Below are 19250 nucleotides of genomic sequence, written 5' to 3' on the forward strand. Positions count from 1 at the left end.
AATTTCATTATCCGCTGTTCATCCTGCAGCCTGCAAGAACTACACAGACATCGAGCTGAGGACGGTTCCTCCTTATGAGGCTTGGTTCATGCATTCATGCTTCTTGCATCTGAAAACTTAAGTACATTAGTGACACTATATGGGAAATTCAGCTCTCCACACCCTCAACAAGACAAAATAACCCCGCCAGAATCGGCCGGTGGTTCTGGTTCCTCTTATTCAGCCAATTGGACTCAAAGAGACTCAAAGAAACTCAAAGAGACTCAAAGAAACTCTAAGAAACTCAAAGATACCCAAAGAACGCACTCGTAAGCATAATGAGAGAATGCATAAGAAGAACTATTCCGATCAGAGGTTTCACTCCCTCCACTGTTACCTCCCCACCATCTCAGGCGGGGGTCCGTGGGATGTAAAATATGCCAGATGGGGGTCTAGTGTAACTATTAGACATGAAAAAGTTTGAGAACCTGTGGTCTAACACGTCAGCTATCCCCATTTCTGGCTCTAGACGGACAGGCCCCCCCGCCGAGCGTCAGCATAGTGGGGGGAAGGGGCCTCAATAAAAGCACAACAGCCCACCGGAGACAGAGCTGTCAGAGACCCAGCGGGCGCCGCCGAGCGGGACAGCTGACTCAGCCGGCGGTGTCAGGGAGGCGACAAAGCACGAAAAATGGGACATGTAAATGCAATTTCCGTCTATTACATAAACGCCATGATAAGAGCAACACACCAGCACCCAAGGTCTAATTACAATGAAATAATTTGATGTTCGGTCCGCGAATCAGAGCAAACAAATTAGAAAGCCCCCCCCACCCACCCGCCACCCCACTCAGTTCATCAAACATTCATCGCACGTTCTGGCTCAAACACAAATGTTCACACCTCTCCTCCTACTAAAGGCTTCTTCTTAAATGCTTGAAATGTGTTTCTTAGACAAATATAAATAGTGAAGTTGATCCTATGTATGAATTTCTTTCCAAAGCCTTTTGCCTTTTCCATCAAGGCAAAGGGCGACTACTTTAAAGAATCTAAAATATAAGATAGTTTTGATTTGTTTGACACTTTTTTGGTCGCTGCATAATTCCATTCGTGTTATTTCATAGTTTTGATGTCTTTACTATTATTCTAAAATGTGGAAAATAGCAAAAATAAAGAAAAATGTGGCATGTCCAAACTTCTGACTGGTAGTGTAGATGCATAAACCCTCAGAGACGGAGATTCCTATTGTTTTACACAGTGAGAGTGGTTTCATTCAGCTAGCTGTTTACACGGTAAGCCTCCTAAACGCGCTTAAGACAACGTCTCAGTTTACTGTTAAGTTCCTCTTCAGGGCGCCCACAGGAATTTAAGGAGTTCCCTTTTGTCCAAGTCTCACGCTCCTCGTACCCCATAATAATTACCGAGACAAAAGAGCCGAGTCGTCAGGGACAAAGAGGCGAGCGGTAAATAAACGTTAAACGCCGCCATTCAAACGCAGGTTTAGTGCGTCGTTCATTCTCTCGTGGCACCGGGACAAGGGCAACAGTCGAGGTCAACGCAGTGTCGCCTCTTCTTCCCTCAGAAAATCATCAAATTATTGGTTTAATTTAAGGAATTAAATGTCTGATCGCTTAGACGCTAACATGAACTAATAAAATGTTGATGTCACACACAACTCACATACACTCAATACACTGAAAGGCTCAAGAAGCAGTGACACCTTACTTTAAACTTCTGTTTTTTTCCCCGTCAGTGCAGAAATACAGGTAGAGCTGAACAATTAATCGGAAAATAAATCGCAATTTGAACACAATTTCCAAATCTCAGAGGCTATAAGTCCCAATATTGGTGAAAACCTTTCATCAGACTCAAACTCAGTAAATCCTGCACACTGACATCTATTTTTTTTCCCCACCAAAATCACTTTTCTTTAAACAATTTAAAAGTTCTAAGAAAGTTATGAAAGAAAAACTTGTGATGATATGAATGGCAGCTTAGATCGCAATTGCAATATTCTGTCAAATAACCGCAATTAGACTTTTTCTCCACATCTTTCAGCCCTAATCACAGGGCCGCTCGGACATTAAAAGACTCCAGACTTCACATTATGTTAAAGTTCCTTTCACAGGCCAAACAAAGGGACGAAATGAGTGGAGCTTTTAGTCTTTAACTCAGCGTGGGCCTGTAATAAAAATGAGTTGAGGCATGTTCCTGCTCTAACTAGAGGGCAAAGAGCATTCAAAGAGTCCAGAAAGTGCTGATAGCTGGTCTGTCTTTGGACTCCAGCTTCAGTCACAGGCCTGGGAATGCATCAAACATCTTTATTAGCACCAGAGAGGCCGGTGGATTTTGGCGGTCTAAGAGAAGACTTCCTCTTTATCGCCGTGATGAAAAGGCCATGTGGTCGAAAAACGTTTGGTGGAATAAATTAACCACGAAACTAAAAGGAAAGAGAGAGAAAAGAGACTTTAATTTTCTTTGTAGGTCTAAGAGAAGGCCAACAAGCTGCCAACTACTATTTTCTTGCGTGATTTTGAAAATCTTACAACACCGGACTGTACAGAACGGGTCTCACATAGCGGTTCAAGAGTCTGCAGGTTTTCATTGAAACTGAACGCTACAGCAGCTGATTTCCCTGATCAGTTCCTCCTCTCTCTCTGGGTGAAGGTGGTTAATCAGTAAAAAAAATCACCTGGTGAGTGTGGGAAATTAAAACCTGCAGACTCTTGGGCCTCCATGGTACATGAGAGAGAAGCACTGGCCTAGGAAAAGTCGTGGAGGGACATTTTGAAAGCTGATATATATTTCAATTTCAAGATGCATAACAGCAGTCAGTTGACAGCAGCTTGGCTTTTCTAATGTTAAAGCAACTTCAAGCAGAATGGAAGCAAAGGTAGATTTAAAACTGGTACCAAAAGGTCTAAATCATGAATGTTGTACGTCAGAAAGTTGTTTTCTAGCTGTGATCTTGAAAAGCTTGAGAATTGGAAAGTTGTTGAAAGTGGAAAGTGAACGAGAAACTCTGTCTGCTCCCTCAACAACTTGAGCAGTGAAGCTCCCACATGTGAACTGTTGGTCCAGGATCAATTCAATATCTTAAAGAAAACTAAATATCTAGGACTTTTCAATGCAATATGGTTTTAATAGGATAAAAACTTGGTAAGAGCATCATGAGTTTGATTCCTATAATCAGTTTCAACTTCAATAAATTCAATCATTCCATACAAATTCAGAAAACAGAATTTAAATTCAGTCGTCCGCTGGAACAAATCTCATCACTTTCAATCTAAGTCATTTACACAAACACAAGATCTCAAGTCAAGACTTTAGAAACCTTTTCAAGTCATCAAAGTACAAGTCAGAGTCGAGTCCCAAGTCACCAGAACCCAAGTCAAGTCAAGTCTCAAGTCTTCTCTTCATGCATCAAGTCAAGTCTCAAGCAATTAAAACTGGGACTCGAGTCCAAGTCATGTGACTGGAGTCTCCACTTCTGATGCTCAATCGAAATAAAGAAATCTTGACTGTCGAGCGACTTTGCATCCAACCGTTTGTGAGTGTGCGAGGAAAAAACAACATGAAAAGCCACTAAGACCAGTACGACCTGCTAAACTGAACGCTCTCAATCCCCGAGACGGATGTAAACAAAAAGTCAGCTGAAGGCCAGCGCAGTTGAAGTCGAATTAACTTGCCAATCATAAGTAAGCAGGAGGCCGCAAATCTCATCTACAGCTTTAAAAGGAGCCAGGAAATGAGAGGGGAGAGCGACCCCCCCCCCCCCCCCCCTCTCCTCCCCACCTTCCCAAGGTACCAGTCTTTATATTTTCCTTTGTTATCAGTTCGGCGGGGAGCCAAGGCGTGTGTGTTTGATGTGGAGGGATCTCTTTGTTGGCGCTGGCGTAATCCAAGCATCCTGGGGGGTCGAACGCAGTGGAAAAGAGGGTTTCGTGTTTTTTCTGCTGAGGGAAGCAGCGGCGCTCAGGGAGGGATGGGAAGGTAAGGAGGGCCGAGGGGAAATGAAGTCATCGACAGGTCGGGTCTGGCTCCCAACGTGTCCCACCCCCCCGCCCCCCCCGAGGCTAACATCCCTCCGCCTGTCATCGTCAGCTTTATCTCACAGGCCTCCCGATCCCTCCGTCTCCTCACAGTAAAGGTTAACAGGCCAAGGTAATGAGCGCCGAGTCAAAGATAATAATACCTGCTCTCGTAAAGCTCTCTGACAGACTGGCACACCATTATGCCGCTTAGCTTAAATCTCAGGCAATTATACAGCGAGGCTCGCCGTATCGTGGATTTTGGAGATTTATGCCAATCGTAAGGGTAAAGTACCGGAGACGGATTAAGTTAGACACTTGATAATCTATTAACAGATAACCTATTAATGCCTAGGCTCCTACCAGAAATTCAAAAGACTGTCAATTAAAATTCTGAAGATACTTAAAGTAATAATCTGTGACATTTTCATATAAATAAATGTCCATTTTGCTCCTCTCTATAGCCGAATAATATATCCCAACAGTGATCCAACCTCTATCCAGTTCATAAATCTTCTCCTCTGTCTGTTCTAAACAGCCGGTGTCTGGTCGCTCTTTCCTGGGAAAAATCCTCTGCTGCACAGGAAGTGATGCGTTTTACGTTTCCGGTTTGTTTGGAACAAACAGAAGAAGAAGAAGAACTGGGTAGTTAGCATGAGCAGTGATAGCCACCATGGCTGAACAGACAAAGAAAAGAGAAACTCAAACTGCAGCAACAGAAAATCCAAGCTCCGCCCCCACACTGTTTGATTGACAGGTGATCTGTGGGAAGTGCAGTGCAGAAACACCACAGTCAGGCTGAGTGACAAAGATGGAGACTAAATATAAAAAAATGCAGATTTTGTGAATTATAGTTTAACTCCTGACATTTCCTATAGTTTCCTTCACTTTATTCATCAATAATCCAGACAGTCATGACCATGAGCTCCCAACAGCAGAAGGTAGAGAGAGGAGGACTGACTAATTGATTGATTGATTGATTTTACTTGATAAAATTAATCTAAAAGAAGCACATAAGTACAGAGACAAGTCTAACACAATGAAGCCTTATTTCTATTGTGGGAGGGTAAACAGGGCGATGTGGGTAGAACCGAGGCAACAGCGTGATAGTCCCCCCCCCCCCACACACACACACACACACACCCTCCACCCCCCCCTGGATCCTGCCAGCACTCTTCAACACCGTGACATCTGATTGGACCAGGGAGCCGGTGAAGAGCCACGGGATCCTTCATGTCAGATCAGAGGCTTCTCACGCTGGATCCAGCGGTCCCAGCTCTGCACGGAGAGGCGTGATGAAAAACATCCACTGAGAAACACACACTGGTTCTCAACCTGGGGGTCGGGGCCTCCCAGGGGGGCCACGGTGAGGGGAGGCAGGTGGGGAGGTGGGTCGCAAGATGATTTATGGAATTTGGACTAATACTGCTGATATATGAATGTTTTCTTTAACCTTTATTTTTCCAGGAAATATCGAGCATGTTTGCCCTTTTGCAGCATCGCCCGGCTTCATTTTCACACAGTATCTGCCCAGTGAAACCAGTGTCTCCCACTGTTCTCCCACTGCAGCAGCTGGGGGTTCGCTGCCTTGCTCAGGGGCACAGCAGCAGTGGTTGTTGAATTGAGGGAAGAGCGCTACTGCTTCACTTCCTCCACCCACACTTTCCCTGCCAGTCCGGGGATTTAAATCGTCAACCTTCTGCTCACAAGCCGCCCACACATGTATAAATACAGCACACAGTATACAATGTATTGTCACGTCTTTAAGCTTGAATCCTAACCCTGAAATACTGAATACTTACAGACTGTAGGCTTCTTCTAGTAATAAATCAACTAAATTGGCCAGAAAAGCGAAATAAAAATCTTTATTTGGTGTCAAAATTAAAAATTCTGATCATTTAAGCCTGCGAGTATAGGCATCGTTTTTAGATTACTGTCGTGTTTTACCCACATGACCAGAAAACACTTAATTCATGTCTTCTTGTGACATTAATTTAGCTTTTAGTTCAATTTATTCCACATATAAATTATAAAACAAAGAACAATGAAGAAGATGAAAAAGCCCTTATGGTGCAGAAGAGCTAAAGAGACTCTAAAGGGTTTATTAAAACATTTAAACCTCAAAAGAATAGAAAACCACATGCCAAACAAGGAAAATTGGATATTTTTTTACACCCACTGTTGGAATATTGGATGATGCTCCACTGATTAAAATTGTGAACTTTCTGGTAATCTTTATAATATAATAAATACAGATTGCCAAATTTTATTGCCAATAAAAGTTAAAAAAAAAAAAAAAAAGAAGTGTTAATAATAGTCAAGTTAATATGACTCATTTAAAAATATATATATATATTTCTCATGGTGTTTCTTTGACAAATGAATGAGATTTCAGCTTTTACAACCAAACACTGAGAATCTAAATCAGAAAATATCTCCAAAGAGAAAACTCCCTCGTGTTTCTCTCCCTCTTCATATATTCTGTTTCAGCTGTTTGAATTCCTTCATTCCCTTTCTGCAGAAGATTGTGCTTTTAATTTTTCTTCAGTAATTTTTTAAGCAGCTGTCCCTGAAGATGCTCTCCTTCCTCCCGCTGCATGCAGGAGAAACAACAGGAGGGGAAAGTCAGTTTTATTTAGTAGGAGGAACAAAGTCTCCTGGATGGACGGCAGGTTTGGGATCTGCAGCATGTGGAAACACGGCCGTCTGAGCCGCCGGGGACAAAAGGCCTGGCTTAGTTTAATGCTGCTCTGTCTAAACACTTGTAGCTCGACGGCCTGAAGGCACAGACGGAGAGAAAAAGTAGAGCAAGAAAGCAAACCAGGGCTCGGAGGCGAATTCTGGTATTTACAGATAAGAGGCAAACCGGCTTGAATGGAGAGCCGGGAATCAAACACTGCGAATGAGCTGGGGAGACAAAGGCCGGCGACCTCGCAGACCTTCAGCGATGAAACTGTCAAAGCCACCACCGGATGGGGGAGGGGGGGCGGGGGGTAATGAGAAAGGGGAGCGGCTAGCTTGTTTGTTTGCCCATTAGCCGAGCGGCTGGGTGTTTGCCAAAGGTTGCACCGCTCCACCCCGGTCCTCTGCAGCCCGGCCCGTCTGCGTGGAGCTTAGTTCCGGTCGAGGAAGCATGGCAAGCGCTCGTTTGAGCGTGGGACGGACCCAAGCAGCGGTTCTCAACCTGGGGATCAGGACCCTCCAAGGGGTCATTGAAAAAATAGGTATATTTCCAATGGACAAATTTATTAGCATGTTTTTAATGTTTTTAATCAATTATTTTTTCTTGTTAAATATCAATTTATGCAAGTTCTAGACGTCCTCCGATATCCAAAATGCCTTCACCAACACTGAAAACCAGTTTAAATAAAATGGGACCTAAATATCTTTCTGATATCAGTTCAGAACAGTTTCCAAAGCTGATTTCAGATGACTTTTTACCATGCCATAATATCATATTGTGAAACTTTTGTGCTTGTTTGCGTTGATGCTGAACTTGACCACCTCCTTCACACCGCTGTCCATTAAATCCTTACTAGGTAACCGAGTAAATTGGGCTGAGAAGAGAAAATAAAAGTCAAAGTCCACAACTGTGTGCGTACGTCCTGCAGCATGTTGCAGGGTTTGCTTCTTTCGGGAGTAACAAGCCAAAAATAGTTGAGAGCCGCCGCTCTTAACTAACACGCTCTGGTCTAATGCGGCAGAGTGTATCGGCGTTCTGTCTCATTTACGGAGAACGTGTCATGCAGTCTTGTTCCCTGATTAAAGTTTAAGAGTCTTGCCTGAAGGTTTAAAGCCACTGATTGAGCCAGCTCATGCCTGAGGAGCGTGCTGCTGCGAGCGAGGGGAAAACGTTGCGTTCCTTTAAAGGTTAATGAGTGAAAAAAAGTGAGTAGTTAAGCAGACAGGAAGGTTTTGTGTTCAACCTCAGACTGATTATAAGGTCACTGTTTCCAGGTCAGCATGTTCCTAACGGCCAAGAGTTGACCTGAGAGTGACTTTACCACCAAGGAAGACACTTCTTTACACGTTAAGCATCAATGCAATCACCTCCAAGTCTGAAGAATCAACAAAGTCACACAGAATTTTGTGAAATGAGCACAAACTCTGACATGCAAATGACAGAGATTGTTGTGGGCAACAATAATGTTTCAGATTACGTTCCTTCACTAAATGATTATATAACAATACCAGGAATGAGACACGTTTTCACCTGTTCATCATGTGAAAGGGTTAGCTAATAGTCAAGTTTAGGCAAGTTAAACAACTTTAGTTAAGGTTTGGGTTTTGGTTAAATAAGAAAAACTTACTGAAAATAGTAGAAAAGTTGTTTCATTTTTGCACATAAGCATCAATGCAGTCACCTCCATGTCTGCTGCACACAGTAATGCTGGATGTCGTAGAATCAACTCACAAAATTTAGTGAAATGAGCACAAACTCTGAAATCCAGATTGTTGTGGGCAACAATAATGTGAAGATTACCTTTCTCTACCATGAAGGGATTATGTGATAATAACATGAATTGCACACATTTTCACGTGTTCGTCATGTGAAAAGTTAGCTAACAGTTAAATTTAGGCAACTAAAACAACTTGGGATAAGGTTAGGGTTTGGGTCATGGTTAAATAAGAAAAACATCAAATGAAACCTCCCAGTAAAGTAAAGTTGTTGAGTTGGGAATTGAACAGAAGTCGTCGGAGTTGAAGATAAACGTATTCGCCCGTCCACTGCGCTACTTCAGTGTCAAACTACTTCCTGTTTCCAGCCGTGTCTCCTCCATGTCGTCCCTTCCTGGTGGGGAAACGTTTCTCTCTCACTTTTCGTGCACGGAGCTCGTTATTTTGCGATTTAAGACATCGTGCTCATTTCACGAAATTTCATGCAATCAGGCTGCACAGGATTCAAACCTGTAGCATCCGGAGCTCGCTTTGAACTTTTCTGTTTGCCAACTAAAGGAAAACAGGATGAACAGAACAAACGGAGAACTGCAGCTCTGCCTCAAAAGTCTGGAGGAATTCGAGATGCAAGAAGCAGTTTAGCTTTAAAAGCGTCTTGAAAAGAGCAGCGACTGTCGGCACTTCACAGCCCCGGGCCGCTTAATAATTCAGATGTGGGAGAGCCACAAATGGCGAATGTCCTCGAATGATCTATTTCTGTGTCCCGGGCCGCAGCGTTTCTGAACAGACTCTCGTCCTGACGTTAGTGCAGGGGGGGAGGGGGAGGGGCGCTCGCTTCGTTATGTCCCGAACTAAACTGAGGGCCACCGAGCTTTCAAGAAGTTAATTCAGACTCAGAGAAATCAGGATTCAGGACTATTTGGATCGAACAAATGAGGCTTCCCGCTGAGCCGAGTGGGAAGAAAAGTTCAGTTTTTGGGGTTTGTTTCCGTGACTTGACTGGAACAGCAGCGGTGGGCGGAGATTCGGCACAGCTTGTCCCGGCCTGAACTTCACTTTGTGCTCGAAGCTGTTTTTGGATGTTGATGCTAAGTACCAAAACAACTTCCAGCTGAGTAGAAATGATGGAGTTTCATGGCATGGAAACGATACAATGCAGGTATTTAGTTCATTGGGTCTCAATATGGGGGCTGAGACCCCCTTAGGGCTCACAAAATGCTGTTGGGGGGGGGGGGGGGGGGGGTCCAAAGATGATTTATGGAATTCAAAATAAGAGTTTTTTAAAATACAAATCTAGTATCATTCTTCACCTACATGCCTTTTTTCTTGTCATATACTGGATATTTGCAGCCCTGATGTTTCTGGAAATAATTAATGACTTAAAGTGATAATCTGTGATATATTCATATAAATAAATGTCTGTGTCAATAAATCAACCGATATCCAGTTCATGAAAGCTTTTCCATTTCTTGCTCTAAACCTCTGGTGTCTGGTAGCTTTTTCCTGGGAAAAAAAATCCTCTGCCGTAGAAGAAGTGATGCTGGGAAGTGCGGTGCAAAAAAAACACCACAGCAATCATCGCTTCTGTCAAATAAAAAGAAAAATACAAGGATCTCGCACATTTCCACTTTAAGATAAAGCCTGAAACGGTAAATAAAATCATCGGTCGGTGTCAAAGTTCAGCGTTTTCAACTGAAAAGGTTAGGAACCAACTGATCCAAGTTGTCAAAGTCAGAAGTGTATCCAGGAGTCTGCAGTCGTCATCCGCTCCCTTGCTGACTCCAGGTGATTCTACCTGTCTGGACTCACTGATCAGACGGAGAGGGGAAAACGCTGACTGTGGTCTCACAGGACCGGGGTGAAGCTCGGTCGCTGCTGTCTGCTTCTCTCTGGACTTTGTTTTGTCCCTCACTGTCCTTCCTCATTTCATGTCCTTTAGCTTTTTTTTTTATTCCTCTCTCTCTTTTCTGTTTTTCTGTTTCCCCCTCACTGCTTTCTCCCAGCGTCTCTACTTAGCCATGTCCTCCTTTTCTGCGTTTTTTTCTCCTTTCCGCTCCCTCCCACAGCCTTGAAGTGTGCCCGCGGCGCATGTCTTATCCCTCTGGGGGACGCGAGGTCTGATCTGGCTTTTCCTCTGATCACATGGGCGGCATTGAGCCACGGGAAGGCCGCAGCGTGAACACCAGTCGGCGGCGACCGGGTCGTCACAGGGGAATTATCAGCAGGGCTTTAGCGTTAATCCGGCGAGGGGCCGTGGAAAAGGCAGTTTCCTCTAATATACATATTCTGTCCAACAGCCGTCAGATCCTATTAGCGCTTTTAATGTCACTATACTTCAGCGCCAAACCCCGCTGGGCACGGTGTCGATGGATATGAATCCCGGTGCTAAGTTTCCCTTGGCATACGGGAAGACAGCGATGCGCTCTTTTGAATGAGCTTACTCGCCTTTTAATCTGGTTTTCATGTGAGTTTGAGCTGAAGTTGTCATCAAACCCGAGCTGCAAAGCGTGTCGGGCAACAACAGCAGTCACAGTTACTGCTGAGATTGTTTCTCTGCGACTGGAATTTACAGCCTGTAAAACCGCTCAGGATATTTCCCTGAGAGATCACCTCGGTGCGCCGCAATCATCTGAATCTGTGATGCCTTCAAGTTGCTGCAAATTATATGTAGAGTGTTATACGAGGAACCGACGGCTCAAAGGTACTGAGATGAAGCTGGTCAGGCGTGGTTATTAATTTTACCGTTAACAACATAATTTTTCATTGCAACTTTGATTCGAAAACCGGCATGGTACAAACAAAAAAATGGAGCAAAACAACAGTTTGGTTTAGTTTGCGCTCATACAGTCAATGCATAAGAAGAAGAAATAAATCGAACACATGCAACACTTAGATCTCAACCAAGCGGCCAAAACCTCGGGTGAATTTTGAAGCCGATCCTGAAGTGCACTAAGGTCCGCTAGAGTCCGGCTCCAAAAAGACTCCAAACCGCCCGACTCCATGAAGTCAATGGACCACAACCCAACTTCTGATAAATATATAAAGTCAATACATTTTTTCCACAAGAGGTTTTGGCCTCAGTAGCTAATTTCAGTTCTTATAATGTGTGTCCTTATGGCGATTTTCAAAATAATTGTGTCATTAACCCAAACTCCGTCCTTCGCCTCTCTTTGGCTGCTCCGGCTCCAAAAAATGTCAACATGGCGGCGACCGTAAACACAATCTCCAGGCTTCAAAACGTCCCTTGTGGGTGACGTCACACTCACTACGTCCATCTGTTTTTACACTATGATCTCAACACCACGCATCTGTCGCTGAAAGATGCAGCAGCAACAAATGTGATCCGTAATGAACGAACCGATCCTGATGGAGGGGTCTGGATTGGTCCCGACAGACACCGTGACACCGTGTCTCTCAGCCTCAGCTCGGCGCACCTCAGCTAAACTCTTTGTTAAATCCTCTCGGTGTTCCCGTCCGGCCCTCTGTCCCGATGCTGCGGTTCTCTAGATGCCCTACATTTTGATCACTACGGGGATTTGTGACTTGCAATGCCAGGAATTCGAGCCTTGAGGCGCGGGTGATATATTTGGACATGGTGCTGCATGTTGCCGTGCGCTGCTGTCCGTCACTCCGGGCTATATGATGAGTTTCAGCAGCATGTCGCCGGGCGCTGTGTAGATCTGAACGCAGCATACGTTACCCACGACTAGAGCCGGGCGATATATCGTACAAGATCGATATCATGATAAGAGACTAGATATCGTCTGGGATTTTCGTAATATTGTGAAATAACTTATATCTTTACAGTGTTACAGTAAAGTGATGCGACTTATCAGCATGTTCTGGCTGGAGTAAAATGAACAACGATTGGCTTCACCTGCTCATCATCATGTCTCATAGTAGCCTATGTGGGCATTTTTATGTTGTGCAACTTTTATGTCTACTACTTGAAGGGCAGGTTTGTAAAAATGAGCATTATGTAGCCTATGCAATAATCAAATATTGTTATAGGTCCCCAGCAGTCGGAGCTCTAAGGTCATATAGTCGGTCATTTAGTAATGTTTATGCTGTTAGGTCTACAGTAAGCTGTATGGCTGCACTGAGCACCACTCTGCCTCTAATGCACAATTGTCTTGATATGTTTCGGAACATTTTCCCTCCACACCGACTCGCGGGAACACCGACCGCTTGGTGTTTCCGGGACCTCATCATTTACAAATTAAGCACTGGCTGGCAGGATGGAGATGTTTCAGACGACCTCAGGGTAACATCATTAAAGACCTGCGTCCGCCCAGGAGACACACACACACACACACACTCCTCTCCCAAGGCCTGATCTGACTCATCGGGTTACGAGGCTGCAGGTGGGAGACTAAATGATTCAGTGAAGACGCGGAGGGAGCGGCGGCCGAACACGATCTCTCGAGGCCTCGGCGGCTCGTCGGTCCGGACTCGGCCGAGGAGCGGTCTGAACTCCAGCAGCCGTTCGCTCTCTGTACGCTCCTCTGTGGGGAGACGGAGAGGGTTTGCTCATCTCTCTCTCTGTCTCTCACTCTCCAGCCTCCATCTCATCTCACAACATGTAAAAGCAACTAGGCATCGATCAATATGGATTTTTTTTCAAGGCCGATGCAAATATTTTAGTAGTGAAGCTGCGGAGATGTTGTTTTGTGTCAATATTCAACAAGGATTCAAGGTTTACCCCCCAAATTTGATTCTTGGCAGGGTGGAAACAGCATTTATACCATCAAGTGACAGTAAAACTCTCCATTAAAACCCATATTAAAGAAGTGGTTTTAGGTGGTTAGCAGCTTCTCAAAAGAAAATAAAGAAAAGAAAATTGTATTCCAGGTATTACAGATTATCTATGGCTGTTGTCAGGGAGGAACCTCCATCATATTGATGCTGGACGTCATGACTGGTCGATATTCGATATTCATAAAATGCCAATATCAGCCCAATATATTTGTCTAACCCAAAAAGTGACTGATTCTTTGTCCAGGGTTCCTACACAGGACTGGAAGTGCATGGGAAAAGAATTTGGTCATTTACAGGTCTTGAAAAGTTTGGAAATTGCACAAAAAAGTTTGGAAAAGTATGGAAACTTTTACTTTTACAGTCCAAATATACATACAACTACATATTTTCTGTGGTTTTAGACCTCCATCATCCGACACATATCACTGTGAAGAATAATCTTCATCCACAGAGCCGGTAGGGGCAAGACGACTGGTGACGTAAATCATCCCCGAACGCCAAAATCTTCAAATCAAATCGAGACAAATGAAGGAATGGAAAAAGTCTTTGAAATTGAACCTGTGCAGGAAGCCACTTTGTTCTTCTTTGATTGTTTTCCCTGCAAAAAGCAACGACCAGAGACCTGAACGAGTCCTGAGGGCTTCCATTGTGACTTACACTTTAATCTGTGTGTGTGTGTGTGTGTTTTTTTCCTGTGTTCCCACCTCCCGACCACTCCAGGTGTTGGTGGAGGGAGGGGGTGGGGGGGGGGGTGGGGTGGAGGTCTTCACTTTGAACTCCAGGAGGGCCCCTTCCCTTCCCCGACTGTGTTCGAACACGCTGGGGCCTCCCACCTGTCTCCCTGCCTCCCTCCTCCACTTCCCACAACCCCCCTCTCTCTCTTTCTCTCTCTCTCCTCCACCACTCCCACCTTCACCTGAAACACCGCCTGAACCGTTCCCGTCTTTTACTTCCCCCGCTCCAACGATTATCCGCCCTGATGCGGGCCTTCAAAGCAAAAAAAAGGGGGAAACGTAACGATGGCGGCGTTTCACAAGAGGTCTGTTCCCGTGCGTTTACAGTCGTGTGTGTGTGTGTGTGTGTGTGTGTGTGTGTTAGCGCTCGCTGTTCTGAGCTTTACTGTAATTACACAGCTAGATAACACAGCAGCACAGGAGCAGGAATTTGTCATTATTCGCCTTCGAAGCTGCCTGGGAACCACAGCTCTTCCCCCGAGAACCGTCTTCAAGGCTTTTAGGAGCGATTACCAGTTGTTCCCCGAGACAGAAGTGGTGTTTTTCTAGTGGTTTTTGCATAGCAGCGCAATTCATTACCTTTTACTAGGGTTCGACCGATACGGGGGGTTTGAAGGCCGATACTGAAGCCTCTGAAACATCATTCAGACCATCATGGGACACTAAAACTCTCCACTGAAACCCAGACTGATGAAATTCTTTTAGTGTCAGCAGCTCTTTAAGGCAGAGAGACATCACACCTGTTCAATGGTAGAGAAACTCTGGGAGACATTACTGCCTTTAAATGAAGAATTAAATTACAAAAACACATAATTGAACAGTTAAATGAATTAATAAAACGTCATTGCAGGTTTTCCAGACTGTTTTTCTGTAGCTGTGGTCAGGAGGAACCTCCATTATATCAGAGTCGGATGACATAACTGGCCAATTTACGATATTTAATAAAACGCCCAATATCGGCAAACTGATATATCAATCTAACTCTATCTTTTGACAGCTGTGAAGTTCAAAGTAGCAAATGTGTGTAAATTCAACCAGAGTTTCAAATCACACCCTCTGTGGAGAAACAACACCACATCTCGTCTGTCGTCGCCTCGAGCCGAACTCGACGACTTTAAAAGCTAAAATGAGTTGCGGGGCGAGACGTGAAGACGCAGCATCAGGTTCTGAAGAAGATAAAACAACAGACAACATCTTAAAAGCGAAGCCCTGGGTGTCGGCCGAGCCCCAGCAGAACAACAGGAACAGAGACCATCACAGACTCGCGTCTCACTTTTAAGCAGAGCGCGTAACCCTTCTGCCGAGTCGCGGCGACCGCCTTCCAGCCGAGCCTCATCATACTCTCTCATCGCCATTATCATCCGCAAAGTCAGCGGCCGGCATGCATTATTGATGAGACGCATCTTCTCGGCTACGTCTCAGACAACAGAGGATGTGCGGCAATCCCCCCATTGATAACTCGCCCGCCTTTTACCTCCTATCTCTGCCTGCACACACACACACACACACACACACACACACACACACACACACCTCATGACTTCAGACCTTCAGACGTACTAACTTGGTAATGTCCCCCGTGAATAATACATGAGCAAATACCCATCAGGCTTTGCAAACGGACTCAACATCCTAATTCCGTGGGCGGGTGGGATGATCCGAGTGAAAACTTTAACCAGTGATATTAGAGCGGTAAAATAGGATGAGAAGAGGGGGGGGGGTGTACCTACCGCATACAGCGATCCCTGGTAGACGCAAGCTCCTGGGATGATGAAGAGATGGGGGAGGGGGGGAGGGGGGGTGGAGAGAGAGAAAAGGGGGGGTTAGGGTCATTAGCATCAGCAAGTCCAGTCATGATCACACGGTTGTACTGACATGTTATGAAACCGTTATTTGCCCGGGATTATGCAAATCTGTCGTTGCCATTCCCGGAGACGCTCGGGTCAAGCTGCAGATCAGACTCGTGCATGATGGGAAATCGATTTCCCTTTTCCTACTGTCAAACTCCGTAAGCGCTCGATTCGTCCGTCTGCCCCGCCGGGACGGATTCCTGCGTTTGACGAAATAAAATGATTCTGATTCCTGACAGGGGGAATAATCCAGGGACCAAATCTTCAAAACCCGCCCCGACTCAAAGCTGAAGCATTACACTTTAAAGGAATTCAGATTTCCCTCCGTTTATATGCATATATGATCAAAGATGTTTAATGAAGACTTTGTTAAAATTTGATTTTGTTTGAGTGGTTAAAATTAAAGTTGTTGCATTTTTAAAAATCCACTCTTTTAATCCCAGGCAGTTTCAGACTAACTCCAGTAAACACATCACAGCTGGACTTGGTCCTGATTGGCTGACTCACTACAGAATGACTGAAATAGGATTACTGAATTAGAGGAGTTGCTGCTGTCGGCCAATCAGGGCCCAGTATTGTAACGACTTAGTCTTCACATTGATTCAGTTTAACTAATTCAAATCAACTTTTAATTACATATTGTCATTCATTTGATTAATTTGCATTCATTTTCAAAGCATCATGAAGAACATTCTCATTCTTATTCATTCTTATTCTTATCCTGAGCCTTTCTATATGTGAAAACAAAGTCATGAAAACTGAATAATATGGCACCTTTAAATGTAAACGACAGGGTGCTGATGATTATCTCTGCTCAGTTTGGAGGCTAAATGTTAAGAAAACAGACTGAGACTGACGGACAGATGCCTCGGCGAGCCTGAGGTCGGATTCTCACAAAAGAGGGCTGGAGAAACCCGATACGCCTCTGGGGAAAGTGTACGAAGAGCTAAACAGATTTACTATAATGGCCCAAATGGGAATACAAGAGTACAGTTACAGTTGTGCTAATATACAAGATGCCTGAGAGCGAGTCTGTTTATCCCACTGCTTCATATTGGAGCAACTTAACTCCGAGTCCTGCTGTCGTCTCGTTCTCTCTTTGCACAGGAGAGAGAGAGTCGGGTCAAACTGCATAACAGAACCCGGGGGTTTAATCAGTTCAGGGCAATTCAACAAAATGGTAGAATTCAAATTGCAGAAAATTATTTAAAAAACAATGAAGTGCTCTGATTTTAGATATTTATTAAGATCATGTTAAGAGTCTCTCTAAGTCCAAGGCATTATTTGAGATAGTAATAAGTAAAATATATACAAAATCAACGACCAAACACCTAAATTTCAGTTGGTAAGTGATTAAATGTGCATGTAATTTCATCAAATTTCATCAGATTTTACAGCAAGAAAGATTTAATTTAAAATTTAATAAGGTGAATGCATTTTTTATTTCACATATGACACATTTTGGAAAAGGAAAGCAATTCCAGAAAATTCTGAAAATAAAATTTGAAATTTGACTGTACGTTTAGTAGATATGTGAGCCACAGATATGGTGTAACATATGTATGGTCAAATATTGGGGAGAATAGAATACAAATTTCAACTTTTTTCCAATTTGAACCATTTCAGTAGAATCACCCTTCATGCTGCCTTGCTCAGTCTTCACACCTCGCAGAATCTGACTCAAGACTTTTTCCAAATTGTTAAAGTCCTCTCCTCATTTCAGCAAACATCCAGTCCAACAAGCAGCACTTCTGTCAATACAGCGTAAAACTTTTAGAACTATTTCGCTCTGCTTGCCAATGCCCCCGCACCGCACTGCCTTTTGGTGGGAGAAGGTCAAGGAGCAACTCTCAAACCAGTTTTAAAAGTTTGAAATTTATTGAAGTTGGTGCTGCTGGGTGGATTGGAAGTAAACCGAGATGAGGAGAGGATGCTAATGACTGGGAAAACGTGAAGTTGTGTTCTGCTGCGTACATACAGGATCTCTGCAAGGCAACTTTAAACCGACTGACTTCAACATGCAGCTTGACTTCTCTCCCATACAGTGAGAGAAAGGGGGATACGTACAACTTTAATTTCAATGTCCCTGAGTTTGAGTTTGATATCACGAATGAAGTAAAATCTTGATCGGATCAGTTCAGTAATAGGTGCAGAACCTGCTTTATTCCTGTACCTGACAAAGTTTTGCATTATAAGTCTTTTGATGGGAATAAGTGCGCATAGGTAGATCTTCTTAGATTTGATGTTTGCAGATATTTACATGCATGCAAGCTACAGGCTGCAAGAGATTCACAGATTTTTTAGATATTTAAGAAAGATAAAGTTAAAGTTAAAATGGACAACATGCCAGATTGAGACTGTCTGACTCAGTCAAGTCGACAACAAGTTTTAAATTCCTTATAGTCTACTAAGAACAGCAGACCTAATTTTGACCCAGTTGTGGCTGTAAGCATTTGTGCAATTACAGATGGAGCAGAATTGTCCTTCACCAAACCAGATTACAGGCTCACCTTGGGATTATTGCTGGTTGGTGAATAATGACATCCTGAAAACTCAATTTAATAGTCAGTGCCTCACTGTTGAGTCAAGTACATGATGAACTTATTTCAGCCTCGCTGTTCTTTCAATCAATAAGTCCCCAGCAAAAAAATGAATAGTTGAATTGCACTTTTATGTCAATCCCTAGAAGTTAACACAGTGAGAGAATGTATAAATCTGACTACTGTCCCCTTAACTACAGCATAAACCGTTAGATAAGTCTCTACTAAACCTTTTCTAACAACAAAAATCCTCTCAGATGGATGATCCTCAGACAAAATCCAGTCAGACATGGCTCTGATGTGGATCAATTTGGGGATCCTTGCTTTAAATCTTGCCACTTCTCTTTTTAGGCAAATCCTGCAAACACTATAGCTGGAATCACGCACATTTCTCACTTAAAGTCACTTCTGGACACTGGTCAGTTTTCTTTGCTTGTAACCCTGGGAAACAGTAACCCACATCAGTGGTTCTCAAAGTGGGGTCCTGGGCCCTCCAGGAGTCCTGCAGAGGGTTCCAGGAGGTCCTCAGCAACATGAGGAATAGTTTGATTCCACTGTAACTTAGTTCAGTGGAAATTATCCCAATTAGAGAATGCATAAGACTATTTTAATCTCAGGTTTCACTCCCACCACTTCTCTCTCCCTGTGTTCAGTGTAGATAGTTTTACATTTCAATACTAAATCAGTTCCCATATGGGTTCCTGGGACTAAATCTGATCAAAAGGGGGTCCGTGGCCCTGATGTGAGTCTATCTGGGGGTCCAGGACATGAAACCGTTTGAGAGCCACTGACCTACATAACAACCTGAACAACTGGCTTGTCTAAGAGACCAAAAATACCAACCATGTATCCCACGGGGGACGGTGAGGATCCCGGCCAGAGCGCCGACAAATATCCACCAGCCGCCCATGGTGACAGGCAGCAGAGGCTTTAAATCCAACAGAAGGAAAACGCGGTGTG

At 44.0% G+C, this 19250-nt stretch overlaps 1 protein-coding gene across 1 annotated transcript in view; it reads right to left on the reverse strand.

Annotated features, from left to right (window-relative positions):
• Positions 1 to 19250, reverse strand: part of fras1 (Fraser extracellular matrix complex subunit 1) — a 265678-nt gene extending 246428 nt beyond the window's left edge. Inside the window, exons 1-2 of the mRNA XM_071923837.2 lie at positions 19134 to 19250; positions 15631 to 15662 (exon numbers count right to left, since the gene is read on the reverse strand). Coding sequence (XP_071779938.2) covers positions 15631 to 15662; positions 19134 to 19200 — 99 coding nt within the window. The 5' untranslated portion in view covers positions 19201 to 19250. The remainder of the gene's footprint in view (positions 1 to 15630; positions 15663 to 19133) is intronic.

This window comes from Centroberyx gerrardi, chromosome 8 (genome assembly GCF_048128805.1).
Source record: "Centroberyx gerrardi isolate f3 chromosome 8, fCenGer3.hap1.cur.20231027, whole genome shotgun sequence".
NCBI classification, from domain to species: domain Eukaryota; kingdom Metazoa; phylum Chordata; class Actinopteri; order Beryciformes; family Berycidae; genus Centroberyx; species Centroberyx gerrardi.